The sequence below is a fragment of the Papio anubis genome, chromosome 9, assembly GCF_008728515.1.
Source record: "Papio anubis isolate 15944 chromosome 9, Panubis1.0, whole genome shotgun sequence".
Lineage (NCBI taxonomy): Eukaryota > Metazoa > Chordata > Mammalia > Primates > Cercopithecidae > Papio > Papio anubis.
In genome coordinates, this window is record NC_044984.1 from 72,550,571 (window position 1) to 72,571,555 (window position 20,985).

At 35.6% G+C, this 20,985-nt stretch overlaps 1 protein-coding gene across 12 annotated transcripts in view; it reads left to right on the forward strand.

Moving 5' to 3' along the window:
* Positions 1-13,217, forward strand: part of NAV3 (neuron navigator 3) — a 946,218-nt gene extending 933,001 nt beyond the window's left edge. For all 12 annotated transcript variants that reach the window (XM_021923304.2, XM_031651088.1, XM_021923300.2 and 9 more), the window contains 3 exons: positions 269-387; positions 5,132-5,335; positions 10,594-13,217. In XM_021923304.2, the coding sequence (XP_021778996.2) occupies positions 269-387; positions 5,132-5,335; positions 10,594-10,713 (443 nt within the window). In that variant the 3' untranslated portion in view covers positions 10,714-13,217. The remainder of the gene's footprint in view (positions 1-268; positions 388-5,131; positions 5,336-10,593) is intronic.
* Positions 13,218-20,985: the final 7,768 nt, after the last annotated feature.

Genomic DNA, 20,985 nt, shown 5'->3' on the forward strand with positions numbered 1-20,985 from the left:
AAATGAAACAGGATAACTGGATTATGATTTTTATGACTTCTCCTAACTCTAGTATATTGTGTCCTAGATTAATATTTATTGTAAAAAGATAGAAGAGGCTAGGATATTGGGTCTTCAGTAAACATGCTTTAATAATAAGCAAGCTGGCCAATAATATAATTTTCTAGGAATTTGCAAGAAATATATTATATTCCAAAATGGTGTCTCGATATGTGTTTAGATTATTAAATATAATTCTTAAAATATTTTGTTATTTGTTTCTTCTCAGGTCCCCGACTTTTCCTTCCTTGCCCCATGGATGTAGAAGGTTCTAGAGTGTGGTTCATGGATCTCTGGAACTATTCTTTAGTACCTTATATTCTGGAGGCAGTGAGAGAGGGTCTTCAGGTATAGTACTCAATTTTCATTACTATTTTTAAAAAAAAGCAAAAAAATTATTTTAAAAGCAAAAGAAAATCTGGGTATTTATGCAGAAAGTTAAAGGCATGAACTATATAAATAGAGCAATAAAGTTTTCAAGAGCAAATAGTTTGTAATATTTTGCCTGTTCTGGGAACAAATTTGTAAGAGAAAGAAAAGGCACAGTTATTACAACAACTACACATTTAAGTCCAAATGGTTGTCATGGATGTTTACAGATTATTTTTATTAGATAGCTAATTAAGTGCACAGTTCTACATCTTATGACACAGCCATGTTTACATGAGCCTTGACCATTTATACTCTTATCACATAATTTCCTTTATCTTTTCCTTCCTTCCTTCCTTCTTTCGTTCCTTCCTTCCTTCCTTCCTTCTTTCCTCCCTCCCTCCCTCTCCCCCTCCCCCCTCTCTCTCTCTCTCTCTCTCTCTCTCTCTCTCTCTCTCTCTCTCTCTCTCTCTTTTTCTCTTCTTTTTTTTGAGACAGGGTCTCACTCTGTCACTCAGGTCAGTGTGCAGTGGTACAACCATGGCTGACTGCAGTCTCAAACTTTTAGGCTCAAGTGATGAGGCTTTCCAAGTAGATGGGAGTATAGGCACACACCACCACTCTCAGTTATTTTTATTGTTATTATTATTATTTTAGAGACATGGCCTCACCAGGTTGCTCAGGCTGGAATTGTTTTTTCCTTTTATTCACACACTTTTTAACAAGTAGCTTTTGCTTATAAGTTTCCTGTTTTTAGTATACTTCATTGTTGGAAGCCCTTTAATATCACTTGCAGGGTTCTTTACTATTTTGGAGGGAGTACTCTAAATTCTAAGAGAGTCAGTTGGTCTTTTGATCTATGACATATTGGTTTCACAGCTTCTTTGCTCTTGCTCTCATGTGCCTTATATCTTGAGGCCCTGCAACCAAGGCCCTTCTGTTTTTTCCTAACTAAAAAATGAAAATGTATCACTAAAAGAAATCCCTGTTTCTCCAACAAAATACATGTCATTTTCCCATAAGTATTGCTATTTCCTTAAGTTTGATTTGAAATTGTAGAATTATAAAACTCTTTAAAATTTATTTAACATAATCACTCGATTGAGGAAGAATTTCATCTCCTTTTCAATAACTCAGCCAAGACATCTCTATTTCTGGTTTTTACAACTACTACTAGAATTAAGATATAGTTTATGTTTTCCACATTCTATCATCTATAATACTGTGTTGTCTTTATTTTACTATCTAAAAAATTGTCCATCTATTTTGCCTCTTTTACTCCCTTTTACTGTCATGCTCTCTTCATCTAGTAGAATGGCATGGCAGTATTCAGAACTAAAATGATAGCTCTGGTGAACATGATTAATTTTATGAGGATACTCTGAAGCCTCAGAGACAAAGCTAAGATCCTAAATAATGCGATTGATTGGTTCTACTCTAGATTTAAATAATCAAATCTAACACTTTCAAGGGTATGAGCCAATCTATCCCAAGCAAGTGCCTCCAACAAAATAAAAGCTTACACAAATGTTTTTATTTTTCAAGTATAATGTATTGTGTTTCAGAATTCTTCTAAAACTATTATACTACCTAGGATGTAAGTTGACTCTTTCAAAGTTGATTATTTCAAAAAAAATCATTTTATGAAAATTTTAGAACTCATAATTTTAAAGTTAATATTTAGATACATTATTTGTTCTCTAGCTATGGTTTTGGTTTTAATAAACCATTATCTAAGTATTTATAAATAAATGTCTCCCCATTTAATATTTGCTTACTAATAGATAGAAAGCAAAGGAATCTTTGTAAAAACCCTGAAATGATAATATCTAAAATGCTTAGCATTCTTAGATCTTATTTCAAAAGGCGCATGGGTTCTTTTTTTCATATTTAAATAAATATTATTTATAGAACATTATTTGGAGAATTATAATTCTATAAAGTTTCCATTTGGGCAAAAGTATAATCACTGAAGGATTAGTTTCTCAAACTAAAACTGAGAGATATTTCAAAATTATTTTTGAAGAGGGATAAAAATGTCTCATTTCTTGCTAAGGTTCAGGATGTTTAGTAGTAGGTTAGTGTGAAAGATGAATCAACCGTGATATAGGGCTTATTGAAGGAGGGGAATCCAGCACATGAGAAGGGAAAAATTGGAAAATCCTTTGGTGGGTAGACAGTTTTCATTGCTATTGAAGACTGTGCTAGGCCAGAAAAGTCTATCAGCTGAAAATATTTCTAGGGGAGCAAGAAGCAAAGGAATCATATCTGTCATGATCCATTCCCATGGATGTACTGGCACCAAAGAATCTTGGATTGGAGAGAGAAGTGGAGAAACAAAGCCTGGTAGCAAAAATGACACTCAAAGTTTAGAGTAATAAAACAATCTCTTCAGATGAAGGCTGATTATTTTTGGTGAAAAATCTTATGGTGAATGCACTCTGCCAGATATTCTAGTTGGAAAAGATGTTGGTGACACAGTGGATTTTGATTTTTATTCTGGTGATTCTTTCTTAAAAAGCTATCAATTCTGGCCGGGTGCGGTGGCTCAAGCCTGTAATCCCAGCATTTTGGGAGGCCGAGACGGGTGGATCACGAGGTCAGGAGATCGAGACCATCCTGGCTAACACGGTGAAACCCCGTCTCTACTAAAAAAAATACAAAAAACTAGCCGGGCGTGGTGGCGGACGCCTGTAGTCCTAGCTACTCGGTAGGCTGAGGCAGGAGAATGGCGTGAACCCGGGAGGCGCAGCTTGCAGTGAGCTGAGATCCGGCCATCGCACTCCAGCCTGGGCAACAGAGCAAGACTCCATCTCAAAAAAAAAAAAAAAAAAAAAAAAGCTATCAATTCATCTCATTCTGAATATTTAGATTTCTCTTTATTCAATTCTTTTTCTACAATATGTATTTCACTCGGAAATACAGTGTTTGGCCCATTTAGCTTTTCATTGGTCTCTTCCAATTTTGCTGTCCTGGCTGGTTCTTTGAAAACCTAGAATTGATTGATTCTAGACTGACATTAAAACAAACAAATAAACATAATTAAGCTTTCCAAGAATTATACACGTTTTTCTTCAATTGGTTTAAGTTGTGTAGCATGCTATACGTTACATCTGTAAAGTAAGTTTATAACTGAGAGTAAATTTTTGCTCTAAAACAAAATAACTATTTAAAAAAAAAAGAAAAGAAAAGAAAAAAAAAAGTGGCCAGGCACCATGGCTCCCACCTTTAGTCCCAGTACTTTGGGAAGCCGAGGCAGGCGGATCCCGAGGTCAGGAGATCGAGACCATTCTGGCTGACACGGTGAAACCCCGTCTCTACTAAAAATACAAAAAATTAGCTGGGCATGGTGTGGGCACCTGTAATTCCAGCTACTCGGGAGGCTGAGGCAGGAGAATGGCGCGAACCTGGGAGGCGGAGCTTGCAGTGAGCCGAAATCACACCCCTGGACTCCAGTCTGGGTGACAGAGAAAGACTCGGTCTCAAAAAAAAAAAAAAAAAAAAATGTATAAAGGTATAATGATTGTTACCTATGTTATCATCTCCTAAGGAAATGCACAGATATCAGTACCTAGACTCCCTTTTATTTTGGGTAAGTCCAACTTCTCCAGAAGAAACTCAAAAGAAAACTCCAAGGCGGTCCATGAAGTTTTTATGATGTTAATGTCCACCATTTTCCCTTTTGTCTTTACTGAACCAAAACAAACTATACAAAACAACCATCTAACAACAAACCAAAGTATGTCATCTGAGACCAAATATGCACCTGCTAACCAGGATTGTCCAGCAAGTCAAATGGGGAGGGAAAGTAATTTAAGAAACAAGTGTCCCTATGTTACTGCCCGCTTCTCTTAATTTTCACTTTTTTCTGTGCCCTGGTAATATTATACTTTTTAAAAAAAAAAAAAAAACAATGTCTCATTTCTTCTCTTCAGGGTGCCCTTTCTAGTTTGGATTCAGCTTTGCTTCCAGCTTAAAAATGTTTAACATCCCTTGGATTTATCTAATTCTTCTGTTCCACTGCCAGTACTTTACCCAGGCTATATCAGCTCTTCCTTATTGGGCAAATTGCACAATAAGGGTTCTTGCAAAGCTGATAACTCAGTTTCCTATTTTTTATCCTCTTGTACTAGTAGCCTGAAACACAAACATCTAAAAAGAGTTTTTACAGAAAGCAATGGGATTAAAGAGCAAGTTGATCATGGGAAAATTGTTATTAGAGAAAGTATTCTTACTCTAAAAGAAAGTTTGAGTAGAGTGAATTAGGCAGAAAAAAATAAGTTCCTTTTCTTTTATTTCCATCTTTCCAAGGTACACTTTAGTAGACACCTCTACTTAATGTCAAGCATATTTTTAAAAATCTTCCATAATTGAAGCTTTTATTTTTCAACCTTTAGTTTTCTCTTGGTTTGTCAAATTACTAGTAAAAGTAAATGTGGGCAGTCATTTCTATGTTTATTTATAATAAACCTCCCGTATATTCTTTCCGAAAAGCTGACATCTATTCCAAATATTCAGCTTTGTTTTGTCTAGCCTTCAAGTTTAAAGTGAGCTGTGTAGACAGTTACATGTTTTAAATCTGGAAAATTGTATGCAAATACTTAATTCTCTTGAAAGTCCCTTAAGAACTCAATATGTCAAAAAATCACATCCAACTAGTAGTCCCCTTTTTTACTGAATAGAGATGTGTTTTATATATGCTAAACACGTGGTCAACTTTTAGATGTATGGGAAACGCACACCATGGGAAGATCCTTCAAAGTGGGTGCTTGACACATATCCATGGAGCTCAGCATCTCTGCCTCAGGAGAGCCCAGCCTTACTTCAGCTGCGACCAGAAGACGTTGGATATGAAGGCTGCACATCCACTAAGGAAGCCACAACCTCAAAGCACATTCCTCAAACTGACACAGAAGGAGATCCCCTGGTAAGAATCAGATGTTCGTTTTTTCCTATGTAATCTTGACTGCGGTGTATAGTCATTAATACTTAGTCATTTCTAGCAAAGACATTTGTTATCCTAGGCAATATTTGGAACAGTTTTAACCCTGTTATCTTTGGTCTGCTTTCCATGGATGAAAATCTTAAAGTGAAAACCAAGCTTGTATGCTTAAAAAAGAAACAAGAAACATTATAACCAGAATGAACTCCTAGACTATAATTTTTCTCTTATTATCCATTAAATTGTGTATATAATTTTTTAATTTAATATATATTTATTTAAATATAATTTTCTATATTATGACTCAATTCAATAGGCATTTAAGAGAAAACTCAATTTTGTTCTTATAGAAAAACAAAAAACTATGGTATAATGTACTTATGGAGAACTAAAAAATATTTTGCTGTATCAACTAACCTGACTAATTTTATAGAGTGGGTCTTCTGTTGCCTACTGTAGCGAAGGATAAACCAACTTGGAAGTCAAATGGAAGTTATGTTTTATTTACTTTTTAAAATAGTGTAATAATTGAAGTAAAAGTCTGTAAAACTCCAAAGTATGAATATTCTGAAAATATTAAGTATGTAGTATTATTAGGAAAAAATGCTTTTTATGTATCTATTTTTTATTTTTACAGATTACTTTCAATATATTGGTATCAAACGTGAAGTGTTCTCACCATTCTATGACTAAACAGCTTATTGGACTTTTACAACTAATACAGAAAGAAAAGATACTGAAATAAAATTCATTATGTTTCTTAACTCAAACAAGCACAAAACATAAATAATCAAAAATCATAACCTATGACTATACCTAAGGACATAAAATTACTTGATATTTTAGGGAATACTCTTACACCAACAACCCTGACACACACACGTCATCATCATTATCTCAGCTGAACATTTTGGGAGTTTCTTGTTGAAAATCTGATAAACTTTCAAGATCCTCTCCCCAGCAAAATGCATACACACTGAAAATGTGGCATACAATTTTAAGAGTTTCATAAAATCACTGAAGTATATACATAGACCTACTTAGATTCCAGGAATTTCCTGCTGATTTCTGATCTAGGTGATATATTCCTTAAGAGCCCAGACTTGTATTTTTATTACATGGTACCTGACCTTTTAGATGATTCGTAGTTAGGAATCAACAGTGGTGATGAAATTGGTTTGGATCCAGCATAATTGTGAGCATACACTAAATCATTGCTGATAGAATGATTAATAGAGTAAACATAAGCTTTAGTATATGAGTATGGATTATTTAATCTGAATTCCTCAAAAATTCCAGTCCTACCTCTGCAGTTTTTATGTAACGTGTCTGTTTTATAAGGAGAGGTGTTTGTAAGATTTGTTCTCAGTTTTAGTCTGTAGAGTATGAAACCCTTAGGAAATGCCCTCAACTTTCCCGGTTCTAATAGTCCAGGTCAGCTCACCCCATAAAGCACTTTTTTTCCTGGCTCTGAATGCACTTGTCTTCTAGGACAGGAAACAAATTCAGGGTTTCCCATTCTGGCATGAGAATTGGGGTAAAAAAATTCCTGGTTCCTAACCTGCTGCTCTATTAAACATCTTAAGAAACGGAGTTGTGAGGTCTTGCATGCTAAATGGTAAAAGACATCATCTAAAACTAAATATTTGGCAGGCTTTCTCTGGTTTTAAAAAATAAATATTTCAATCTATTTTTCTTGATTGCTTTCTTGCTTGCTTCCTTGCTTTTTTTTTTTTGACACGGAGTCTCATTCTCATTGCCCAGGCTGGAGGACAATGACACGATCTCGGCGCACCACAACCTCCACCTCCCGGGTTCAAGCAATTCTCCTGCCTCAGCCTCCAGAGTAGCTGGGATTACAGGCATGCACCACCATGCCTGACTGATTTTGTATTTTTAATAGAGACGGGGTTTCTCTATGTCTCTATGTTGGTCAGGCTGGTGATGATCTATCTCTTTGTATTTCTATATATTTCTGTAATTACTAGCATGAAGCCAACATGTATTTTCAGTCCATTCTAAATCAGAAATCCTAGAAAACATCCACTATTTAGTGTCAGAAATCCCCATAGCAATGAGTATAGCAAAGAAACTGAAGAAGATAGGAGAGAGACTTTTTGAATCTGAACAAGGATGCAAGTTTTTGGTATATCTCACATTATTTAAAAAATACAGTGTGTATTCACCATTAACAACAAAGCGAATGTTAATAAGTATTTAATGCTAAGACCTTGTAATCAGGAGATAACTACAGTATCATTTCTGATCTCAAGAAGCTTAAAATCAGGTAGCGAAGAGACACTGCTAACTATATAAACTGCAGTAACATAATAGAGGCACATATTAGGTAAAATTGTGAGTTCATAGAGGAAGCAGTTAGAATAAAGCTTTACAGAGGAGATGCTTGAGCTGGATCTTGAATGATTAATAGGAGTTCACCATATGGTTGGAGGAAAACAACCAAAATTAAAGAAATAGAATGTGAAACATTAGATGACAGTATAATAGAAATGATGAGTTTAGGGAACTACACACCAGTTGGCAGTAGGAATTAAAACTATAGAAGTATACAGTTGCTAGATCATGCTAAGCCTTGTTTATCATTGCAGGAAGTTAAAACTTTATCACGGAGACAGTGGAGAACCATCAAAGGTGTCTGAGCCATGACTTACCTAGTTAGATCTGCAGTTTCTAAAGATCACTTTAGTAACAGAGTAGAGAGAGGGCAGATTGAAGGAGATAGGATGGAATCTGGAAGCTTAGCAGATTTGTAAGTAACAGTGATGATAAGGACTTGATCAAGGTGTTAGAAATGATAAACACTAAATTTATGACTATAGATGTCCTATTCCATTTAGTGTTGCTATAACAGACTATTTGAGGCTGGGCAATTTGTAAAGAAAAGAGATTCATTTGGCTTATCGTTCTGGTGGCTGGAAAGTCTAGGATTGGGCAGCTGCATCTGGTGAGGGCCTCATGCTGCATGAACTTATGGTGGGAAGTGGAAAAGGAGTGGGAGTGTGCAGAGAGGCCACATGGTGAGAGAAGAAGCCAGACTCTTTAATAACCTGCTCTCGCACAGGAACTAATCCATTCCCTCCAGAGTGAGAACACACTGACCCCTAACCAGAATGCCATTAATCTGTTCATGAGGAATCCATCCCCGTGATTCAACACCTCCTACTAGGACTCACAACCCAACACTGCCACCATGGGGATAAAATTTCCACAAGAGTTTTGGAAGGGGCATATCACATGCAAACCATCGTAGTGAGTGTGGGGAAGAAGTGGGGAAGAAGAGAGGAAAAATATTAATACTTTTTGGAGAATTGTGATGTATCACGATAACGACTAAATCATACATAATCTTCTCTTGTAATCTCCCTTGATTTGAATGCACAAAATAATACTAGGCAAAGGCAAAGTAAATCCCACTGTATTCATTTATTATGAATCTGAGATGTGGAATGTATTATAATGGAACATATTTACTATATGGCACCATTTTAAAAAATTAAGACTTTAATGACAATACTATTACACAATGAAACTTTTACAACATCCAGCATTCAAGTGATTTCAAACTTTTGTGCCTAAGATACAATTGTATCTTTTAAAAAAGATATCATTTATCATGTCTACTCTTACTAAATTACTTGAGTGCTCAAAACTCAGTTTTATTTTATGGATCAGTTTCACCCAAATGCTTGAACATACAGGCAGCTGCTAATGAGTGACAGATTGATAAAATAAATGGGAGAAGGAATATGAATGGACATGAAGGTAGGAAGGTGGGAGTGTGGGTGAGAGAGAGAGAGAGAGGAGAGCAGGAGAGAAACTATGCTGAAGGAGACATTTGACTTTTTGGCTTACTGGGTTTAAAAAGTTACCACCAACTACTTTTATTTCATAACCTTATGTAGCTTATTTAATAAATTAAGAGAGTTAGATTGAAAATTATGTTAAAACATATTGTCCTGAGGACTATTAAAATGACTTCAAACTATGCTATAACTGTAGTCTCTTTGTCAGAAAGGAATTATTGCTGAAATTGGTGATTACCAGTTTATCATTTATTTCACAAGCATTTATCAAGCACACATTTTATACTGAGCACACAAACATGCATAGCTTAACGTGTGACCAAGGAATCGTTTTTTAGATTTCTCCTTTCTATTTCTGTAAGTTGGAAAAAAAAAAAACCTTTTGATTATAGAATAATAAAATTAGTATGCATTAGGTAATATAAAAATTGTTACAATTTATCAAAACCCTTGATAAGAAAACAAGTCCATTACCGTCATAAAGACATGTGCCAATTTTTCTGTGCTTTCTAAAATCATTGAACCATTTATTCACAATTTGCCTTTAAACAGTCTTTTTTCAAAAAAAAAAAAAAAAAAAAGTCCATGTCTAACAGTGGCGCTCCAGATCTATCAAAATTCAAGCAAGGTGACTGCTCTTTATTTTATAATAGATGGAAATGCTAGCTGTCTTTCTCCCCAGGTGCTTTCATGCATATGTCCCTTTTACTAGAACAAACATTACCATTCTCCTATAAGGCTGGGAAACTTGAGACAGCCGCTATTGTTCCAGATGATGGTTTTTGTTTTCAGTGATATATCAATCATATTTTAGCCAGAAATTCAACAACACAAACTTGACAGTAATTCTTTCCTTCTCCCTCTTCAAACACTCATGGTCCGCTTCATTCAGTCACCTCCTCCCGAGGTCAGCTCCTAAACAGCAGATGGTGTGCTTGTGTGCAGCAGCTGGCTTCATTCCTCTCCATCCCCTCCTTCTCTCAAGGGATGGTGCGTGTGTGCCTCTGTGTGCGTCTGTGTGTGTATGAACATTCACGACTTTCAGTTGCCATTCAATGCTTTCTGCTTCTCCCAGCCAAAAAACTGGGAAGCTTGGCGTACTTTCCAGCAACGAACCCAGATGTCCAGCTGTGATACAGTTTCCTTTCCAGTCTCCCTGCTGGAGCAGTATTCATTCACAACCCCAAATAAAAGAGTTATCTAGAGGCCCTATTTTGTCCTTATGGTTTGGTGTTGTAGTCATGTTTGGGAGAAACAGCGTAGGAGCCAGGGGCAATGAGTAAAAAATCTAAAATTATTTTCCTGTGTCACTTGGATGGCATAAGACAGCTCTTCGGTGTGGCTCAGGGCCTTGTTTTTTATGGGCTGGCTTACTCAATGCATCATTGCCTACATCGATGTCTTTTTTTCTTTCTTCAGATGAATATGCTAATGAAACTCCAAGAAGCAGCCAATTACTCGAGCACACAAAGCTGCGACAGCGAAAGCACCAGCCACCATGAAGACATTTTGGATTCGTCTCTTGAATCTACTCTCTAGAGGGTGAAAAAAGTTAGGGGAAAAGACTCTGCTTTTAAAAAAATGTTTCAAAAGAAAGGTATTTTCACTAAACCACTGCCAGTATAAAAGCACCCTGTCAAGGTCCCTGACCCAGAGTTGTGGTCTCCAAGGAGGCAGCAGAACTAAGTCTGAACCGCCAAGATGCTAAATTGCAATGGAAGCTTAACTTTAGTTTATTTCTAAGCATTTTTTATATCTGTGGAGTAATAGAAGGCTCCATTACTCAACTGGAAAGGACCCTAATGACAGGGCAACTGAATAGATTGCACATGGGATAGCCAAACTGGACTTTCTTTGTTTCCTCTTTAAAAGTTTACAATGCAGACCATTTTTTGTCCCTTCCTTTTGTTTCCTCTGAGGGGCTGTTCTCCCCAGGCAGGGTCCATCTTTCTGATCCGTCCAACCTCCTTTGTGCCACACGGTGCTGGTCACAGGGCTTCAGTAGTGTTTGTGTTGTGCGCTCACCCCATTCCAGAACAAATCCAAGAGGCCAGTCCTCCATAAGCACAAATGGAATTGTGCAACCACCAGAAAAACACTACTGTGGCAAACTGGAGAAGTGCCAATTTAATTCTAACTGCCACGTTCTCATGATGTGCTCCACCAACTTTTTAGTAATGAGTCACTGGTTTTATAAGGTTGTTTTTACCACAGTGGTCTTTTTAAACCACCTTCCCACTCCCTTAACAAGAGTTTTATACCAATTATTAGTCAACACTGATAAAAGGCTTTTTTAGGGCTTTATTTGTTTGAGCCTTTTCAGTGAAAGAAGGAAAATTTCCTATGGTGCTGTCTCACTGCCTTAAAACAGATTTCTACGACAGTTTAACAGTTGGTTTAAATCCTAAACCATTAGTAATTTCCACTGTCTTTTCATTTACAACCAAGCAACACCAGTTAACACAGTAGCCTCATCTCTATATATCTTTCTCTCTCTCTTTTTTTTTTTTTTTTTGAAGAAATAGATAGGAGAAAGATCAGTATTTTTAGCCTTGTGAAGAGATCGCTTTGCCTATCCTCCAAAATATTAAAATAACCCAGAAATGCTCTTTGACCGTCACTTAAAACCTAAGACATGTGGCGAAATTCCATCCAGTTCTAAGGGAAAGAGTTTCAGAAGGCAGGAGATTTTGAACTATTATCCAGCAGGGCTGGAAGCACTAGATGCAGCATGAGCACAACTATTCGGCTTTCCTTCCCTATTGTTCTTGTTTTTTTAAATTAGTTCTGACGCATGTTGTTTTGATTGCTATTGTTGTACATGAGAAATTCAGCATTAAAGAACGCTGAAGCGGTAAGGTCACTGTGGAGGAGGAAGCGTTTATACTGTAAAAGAAGGTTAGATTTGCACAGTCTACTGGGTAGGTATTGTAAATAATAATTTTTAAAACTTGCACAAATCGAAACAAACACAAACAAAATTGTATTTTATCCTGTTGGTGTTAAGAGGTGTTTCACTTGCTGAGATTTCCTGTACATTGCAAACAAATACAGAATGCAAACCCTCAAAGCTGTATTATCTGGTGTGTTTGTCCTGTATTTACAGTTGTTATGACTATGCAGGAGCTATCAGTGCTAGAGTGAGCATGCTTCAAAACTGTACATGAAGCCAATATATTTTTGGATAAGTAAAACTGTCTGAAAGTACATCTATCATGGCAGGCTTTAAAGAGAGTGCATGAAAACTGATCAGTCATTGGAGAAGTTACCACCACACACAAAGGACAGGTTTTAAGTTTATGAAACCCAAGGGCTAGGCCATGGTATAGACTTCTTCTATGAGTGTGTGAAAATGTGTTACTTTTAGGATGTGTAATTGGTGCTACTCTCTGTGACCACCAATGGGTCAGTTGCTATAGAACACCACCACCACCACAAAACGTCTGTGCAGTTTTCAGAGTGTCACAAAGTCAACAGGTCCTTACACGGTGCTATTGCCCTAAGGGAAATCCGAACTGAATTTATGCACATAGAATTGTCACCCTGACTTTGAAGCCTCAAACATGGATCAAATCTGTTGTGAAACATCAATATATGTAGCTGGATGAGTGACTAGTTGCCCTTGTATAATATGTGATCTAAGAAAATTGCTAATCTTTCCCTGCCATTTTGAGAAACACAGTCCAAACATGAGCATAAACAGAATTTCCTGCAATACATCCCAGTAGGTCCACCTAGTTTACAACTTAAACTAGTTTGTGAAACATTTGTCTGTATACATTTTATATTTTGTACATTTTGATGTAACATATCATGTAAATAGGCAGAAACAGTGAAATAAATCATCTGAAAAGTTTTGTAGTCTTTGTAAAGCCCCAACAATAAGTACTTGGTGTCAATGGACTTAACTGGATGATGTATTTTCTATTGGTTTATTGTTCCTCTAGCTTGTAAACCAGCTTGCATATATTTTTTTGCAAATGTGCACCCTGTATCTGTCTAAATTATTACTTTGCCATTAAAGTGGAATTATTTATTGACAATATGGTGTGGTTTCTATGTATGGAAAAAAAATGAATAATTTTGCATCAAGAAGTGTCAAGCTTTAAAATGTTGCTTGCACTATTAATATGCCGTCAATAGGACTATATGCAAATTTCCATCGTATAAACATAAAAAGGGCTTCAGCTTTCAAGTAAATAAAGGTAATCAGTTTATCTTTTTCGATGATAGTTATTCAGTGAATATTTTAGAAAACTCTGAATAGTTTTCCTAAATACCCGATGACAAAATAACAATATAAAATAAAATGTTGAGATTCACTGAGTTAAATTAACTCAATAAATGTTTCTTTGTTTTTATTCCATTAAATCCTCTTTTGAACTTTTAGCTCTAAAGATTATTTTAAAGCAAACTAATTATTTTGGTGGTAGTTTGTTTATTTTAATAGAGAAGATTATAGAAAGAAAACGTTTTAAAATTGTAATTTCTTTTTAAGTATCTTGGAAATCACTTTAAACTCAGTAATTGGAATGTATATTTGTGATGGTATAAGTAGGATTTTAATTCTAAAAGCAGGAAAACTTCTGAATTAGAATAGTTATAGAGCAAAAAAGAAAGGTATTAGTTAAAATAGACCAATCATCCATAATGGATTATAATCAGTGCATTTGTTCCTTCACTCACTTGGGAGATAAGGAAATTTCCACAATTCATCTTACTCAGACAAACATTGAATTTAGCCAAAACTTCAATGCAGTTCTGCTAAATGCAATTTCAGGCTGCCTAAGTATAAATCCCAACATTGTCATTCTTTGCGTGACCTTGACCAATTTACTCAAACTCTGTGCGCCTCATTTTCCTCACCCATAAAGTGATGATAATAATAGTATCCACCTCTCACAGATTACTCTGAAGATCAAATGGGTTATTACATGCAAATTCCTTGAATGGTGCCTAGCCTTCCATAAATTATAACTGCTTTAACAACAATTAAGTAACAAAATAATAATAAATATTTATTATTTTATTTTCAAACATTCTTGAGAATAAGGTGTAAATAAATATATTTTAAGGTTTTGAAAGAATATATATTTTAACTTAATTTCCTGATTTATAAAATGGGCATAGAAATAGTACTTATTCATAGGGCTATGGAGAGGATTGAGTTTAGATCTGTAATCATAATAATAGCTATCACTCAAGAAACTTTCAATAAATGTTAGCTTCTATATTAACACTGCCATTAAAATAAATGAATAATATCAGTAATATAATATTCTCAGGATTCAATTTACTCATCCATAAAATGAGATTATTATAGTATCTACTCATAAGATTGTTTTGAATAATGAATATTTTAAAATATGTAAAATACTCAGAAAAGATTCTGTCCTGGCTTACATGTTACATAAGTGTTAGCTGTTATTATACCTAATATGTGCCAGGCAATTTTCTTAGGAATCAGAGCCATTGAGACACAGGCTATGGTCCTAAAGGATTTAACAATTGAATAAAATTGGCCGGGTGCAGTGGCTCATGTCTGTAATCCCAACACTTTGGGAGGCCGAGGCGAGTGGATCACAAGGTCAGGAGTTCAAGACCAGCCTGGCCAACATGGTGAAACCCCATCTGTATTAAAAATACAAAAATTAGCCAGGCGTGGTGGCGCATGCCTGTAATCCCAGCTACTTGGGAGGCTGAGGCAGGAGAATTGTTTGAACCTAGGAGGCAGAGGGGTTGCAGTGAGCCAAGACCACGCACTGTACTCCAACCTGGCAACAGAGAGAGACTCTGTCTCAAAAAAAAAAAAAAAAAAAAAAAAATAGTAAAATTGAGTCTTTATTCCCCTCACTTCTTCCTTTGATGAATACCTAAGTTCTCTACTATGAAGTTAACTGTAAAAAGCCCAGTGAATAGTCCACTGAATAGTTGTACAGGATATATTTTCAGATGCTGATAGAATCAATGATACCAGTGAATTTTGTTTACATTTGGAGAAATTCAAGTACTATATTTCAGGCTTTGGATTTTCACATTAAAAAAAGAAAAATGTTATTTTTATAAACAATAGGCCACTTTAAAAATATCTAGTTCTATGTCTTTCATCAGTGATGTTTAAAAGCAAGCTTCAGGCTGGGTGCGGTGGCTCACATCTGTAATCTCAGTACTTTGGGAGACCAAGGTGAGTGGATCATGAGGTCAGGAGTTCGAGACCATCCTGACCAACATGGTGAAACCTATCTCTACTAAAAGTACAAAAATTAGCAATTAGCCGGGCGTGGTGGCATGCGCCTGTAATCCCAGCTACTCGGGAGGCTGAGGCAGGAGAATCACTCGAACCTGGGAGGTGGAGCTTGCAGTGAGCCGAGATCACGCCACTGCACTCCAGCCTAGGCGACAGAGCGAGACTCCGTCTCAAACAAACAAAAAAAAGTTTCAATTATGTTTTTATTTTGTTTTCTGTTTTTGGGATGGACACCAATTCATAGGTAAAATATTGCATTAGTGAATTCACTATTATTTTTAATTCAGTGAATATGATTTGGATAAGTAATCATTAAGAAGATCTCTTCTCTACATAAAGTATACAATGTCTCTCAATTACCCAGGAACTCATCAATAAGAAAACATACTCATAGAAATTAAACAGAGCACATTCTAAACTAGAATCTTATTTAGGGAAAAAATGAAAGTCCTCAAGTTCTTTATTTTTTCCATGAAATTGTAAAACAAAAAAAATTACTAATATTAAATAAACCTTTCTCCATCATTTAAATTTTTAACACTTGTCCTTTATATTCCAGAATGGTATGGTAGAGTTGAAGTTGATAACAGAGTAAATACTTTTTACACTGACTACATGTAAGAATAGTAATATTTCCAATATATTAGGCTATATTAACTATAATATTAAAATTAATTCATCTGATTCTTTTTATTTTTTATTTTTATTTTTATTTTTTGAGACACAGCCTCACTCTGTAACCCAGGCTGGAGTACAGTGTCATGATAACTGCTCACTGCATCCTCAACCTCCCAGTCTCAAGCAATCCTCCCACCTCAGCCCCTCTAAGTAGCTGGGACTACAGGCACATACCACTACAGTTGGCTAATTTTTTAAAAAATTATTTTTAGAGACAAGGTCTCACTATGTTGCCCAGGCTGGTCTCGAACTCCTGGGCTCAACAGATGCTCCCACCTTGGCTCCCTAAAGGTACTAGGATTACAGGCATGAGCCATTGCACCTGGCCTGGTTTTTACTTTTTCAATGTGGCTACTACTGACAATTTAAAAATTAAATATGTTGCTCATATTTGTGGCTTGCTTGATATTTCTATTGATGGTGATATAGAAAGACTGATCTTTACAAAATATAAACGTGATCATCTCTCTCATCTCTTTTGTATTTTGCTTTTAAAAATAAGACTCAAATACCAAAGGACAACAATTTCGTACTTAAACTGAATCTTGCTTATCCCTGGGCTTCTTTTATCACCATGTCCACCACCCCCATTTTGATACATTAGCCTAATTGTAGAACCTAGAAGTAATTGTTGAAACAATAACAACAATAACTTTATAACTTTCCAGACGGTGTAGCTATGATCATATGTCAAAGTTTTGTTATAATCTTGTAGCATGGTAAAAAGTCTCTAGGAGGCCAATTTAAAAGTTTCTTTTAAAATAGAGACATCTATGGAAAAGGGAAATTAGACAAAATAGAAAAGAAAACTTAAACATCCACCAACGCTTGACTGCCAGGTAGGTGAGTGTGTGACTAGTTCCTTGTGACAAATATCATCTCATAATTAAACAATTATTTAAGATTGCCAAATGTTTTATCATAATTCACATTTACTCAGTGAAGGAGATTACAAACTACGTCAAGAGATAAATAATGTTTTGTTCCAGACCAGGTTTCATACAATATTTCTTTTACAGTCATTTCCTTTCTCTTGCCCCAAGACCTTTGTACAGTCTCAAATGTCATTTCCTTAGACAAACCTTTCTGATCCCTCAGACGAGGTCAAAAATCTATGTTAATTGCTTTTCCAGAAAAAAAATTATATGTGTGTGTGTATATATATGTGTGTGTATATACACACATATATAGGTATATATGTGTATATATGTGTGTGTATATGTGTATATGTGTATATATGTGTGTATATATACACATACATATGTATATATAAATAAATTATATCTATATTATATCAATATAAATTTATATCTATATTATATCTATATAAATTTATATCTATACACACATATATATGGAATTATATTCCAGATATGTAGATATATATTCCAGATATATAGATATATTTAATTATTAATATTTATAATTATTTCATATAATATTATGGAGTAAAAGTATTTCTGAACATGGAGACAGCAACTGAACTTTAGCATATGTCAAGAAATGCATTCGTTTTGAGAAGAACGACTTTTACAGGTGTAGAGCTTCCTGGGAAGCCAGATTAGTAATTTGAATGCTGATTGGTGACCAGGGAAGAAGCAGATAACTTGAGGACTAGTGTTATTTAAAGCACTGCCTCATGCTTGGGTTTTTTTTTTCCCCTTTAGATATAATGTGCTCCATACTTTCTATTAAGTTTTCTTTTTCTTTCAGCTTTTCAAGTTTTTTTTTTTTTTTAAAGATGCCTTAGTTATATATGGTGCAATTTAAATATGTGGGATTTTCTGGGGGAACAAAGAAAATACACCAAGCAGTAGAAATGTAATGCTAGAGCCTAGAGGACAGGTGGAGGCTGGAAAAATCAAAATAGGAATCTTTGGCACAGAAATGAGAAGTGAGGATGTGAATTTCACCTTGGGATGATCCCCCACAAGAGAGACCTTGACCAAGTAAAGACTGAGAATAGAACTTGAAGAATATGGTGAAAATCTTCATAGTTCTTTTAGCCTTTATTTTTCAATTTGCCTAATATATTTGTGCACATTTAACACAACATTTATAAAGGAATATAATATAAGGGGAAAACCATTGAATTAAGAGTCAGAAAAATCTGTATCCTAGTTAAGTTTTGTGATTTCTCCCAGAAAAAATCACCTGATCCACTATTTGTGTTCTTGTAGATTGTATACCCTAAGATGATGACAGATACTAAAATTCACCCAATGTCACTGGAGTGGTTCTATACATTGTTTGTGATACAAGTAATGTGTATCAGATATTCCGGAAGAGAGTAAAAACTCTAGGTATCTGGTAATAACCCAACCTAAAACACTTGAGTACAGTTGTGTTCAGTCTAGTTGGATGTAACTAGATATGCTGTGCAGAGGCAGCTGAGTATATAAGCGGGTTTTGCAGGGTGATGTTCAAGGTGTAGAAGCTGGATCAATCTCCCTTATAGACTCTTTGTAGCAGAGTGGCCATTCTGCCTAACGTTAGCAACTATTTGAGGAGGCGGGGATCCCTACTTCCCAGGCAAAAATCTTTCCTGGTAAGCTGCTTACATTCCTGGTTCAGCCCTTCCTCTGGTTGCTGCAGAATGTAGGCCTAGGGATTCTCGTCAACCTTTTACTGGTGGGGCTAGGGTCTCAGTGATGAAGCAATGCTACATATAAATCAGGTTTTGGTGGAAATTTTGAGGCTGAAAGCTAGCACTATGAAGAGCTAGAGTCAGGTGCATGGAGGTTGGAGATAAAGTCTCCAATTTGGCTACCACATAAAAGCTAGAGAAGAGTGTTCTCCAATATTAGTGGTTTCTCATGAGGGAAATTCATCTAAACTATATCCCAATCGTGAGGCTTTATGATTTTAGACTAGAGCAGCACTTTCAGTAGAAATATGAGTGCCACATATGCAACTCATTTTATTTTTTAAAGCCAGGGTCTCACTCTGTTGTGCAGGCTGGAGTGCAGTGGTTCAGTCAGAGTTCACTGTAATCTCAAACTCCTGGGCTCAAGCAAGCCTCTTGCTGAGTAGGAGTACCTGAGTCTAAAGGCATGCATCAGCATGCGTGGCTGAAATGCAATTTTAAATTTTCCAGTAGCCACATTGATAAAAGTAAAAAGAAGGATGTAAAATTAATTATAATAATATATTTTATTACTTAAATATATTTTAAAAATTAGCATTTTAACATAAAATCAAGCTAAAATACTTTTCAATAAGATCCTTTAAATATTTTACATACTGCTCTCTTTTTCTTTTTCTGTGCTAAAACTTCAAAATGTAGCATGTACTTTACACTTATACCTAATGTGAATTCATAGGCTAAATTTTCATCAGAACAATTTGATCTGTATTTGGAATTGAAAATATTTACAGTTGATAGATTGGCATGCTTCAGTTGTTCCAAATACACTTAAAATAAATTATTAGTTTTAAATGTAAACTTAGGTAATTACTATGAAATAAGGCTGAAGATTGTATTCCTAAATTGATATACTCATCAAATGCTAATCATCCACATATGCCCAGTGATTGCTGCTAAATAGCATAGCTCTAGCCACACTTGGTAAGCAGCTTTCTTGATCACTTGTAGAGCATCTTCCCAGCTGGAAGTGCTAACCTGAGGCTTTGAGTTGGAATTTTTTCAACTTACCAAATACAGACACATTTCCCTTCATACCCAGCACTGGCTTCCAGTAGTTCATTGTAACTATTGCAGGGATTCTGTTACCCTTCTTTATTCTCAAGCTTTGGTAAAGATCACCTTGGTATATATTTTGTAATATTTTCACTTAACTTCAATTATTAGGTAAAAACACATGGACTCCATAATAAATATGTCCACCCCTTCTCCAGAAAAGCTCAAACTTTTATATATGTAATCTTCTTGCTCTGTAATCCCAGGACGAAAGTTTCCTACTGTCTTAGTCTACTTGGGTTGCTGGAACAGAATAACATAAACTGTGGGGTTATAAACAACAGAAATGTATGTCTCTCAGTTTTGGAGGCTGGAAGTCCATGACCAAGGCTCTGGCAGATTTAGTGTCTGTTGAGGGCCCATTTCCTCATGGAGAGCTGTCTTCCAGCTGTACTCTCACATGAGTGAAGGGATAAGAGAGCTCTCTGGGATCTCTCTTGTAAAGGCACCTGTCCCATCCATTAGCATTCTGCCCTCAACACCTGATCACCTACCAAAGGCCCCACCTATTAGTATCATCATAGTGTGGGGTTAAGATTTCAACACATAAATTTTGTGGGGACACAAAACGTTGGTCCATAGCACCTACCCATTCTACATTTGGATCACAAAGACCTTTCTCAAATATTCTTTTGTATAATAGAAAATGATTCTCTTTGCTAGATTAAAAAATGAAAGGAACAGTATAAAGCACAACTACCCAAAGAAATTTGAAATACAATAATGACTCCCAGAACAAGATCAGATCACCACTGCAGACTTAGTAAAGATAAAAAGACAATGTTTCAAAAAGCAGACTAAGAGAGAAAAATCTACAGACACACTCAAAATGGACATGCAGACTGAATATGACAAATAAGAGACAGATTAAAGGAGTACTTCTCCTCATCCGGATAAAATATCACACAGGGCTATCGGCTGCTTTTGTCCCCATCCCCTGTTCACCAAACAACATTCTAATTGCTAATATGATTTCTTAAGAACCCCCAAAACCTGTAAAGATACTTCTAAAATGTAATGCTTTTTCTTATATATTAAAATTATTTTCCTTATGTATTAAAATTTAGGGGCTATTTATTTCCAAAATCAAAACCACCGTTTTCCACAACAATATACATTTTCTTTAATATCTGAAACTAGAAATTCTGCTCATCTGCAGAAGCCATAGGGCTGACGATAGAGAATA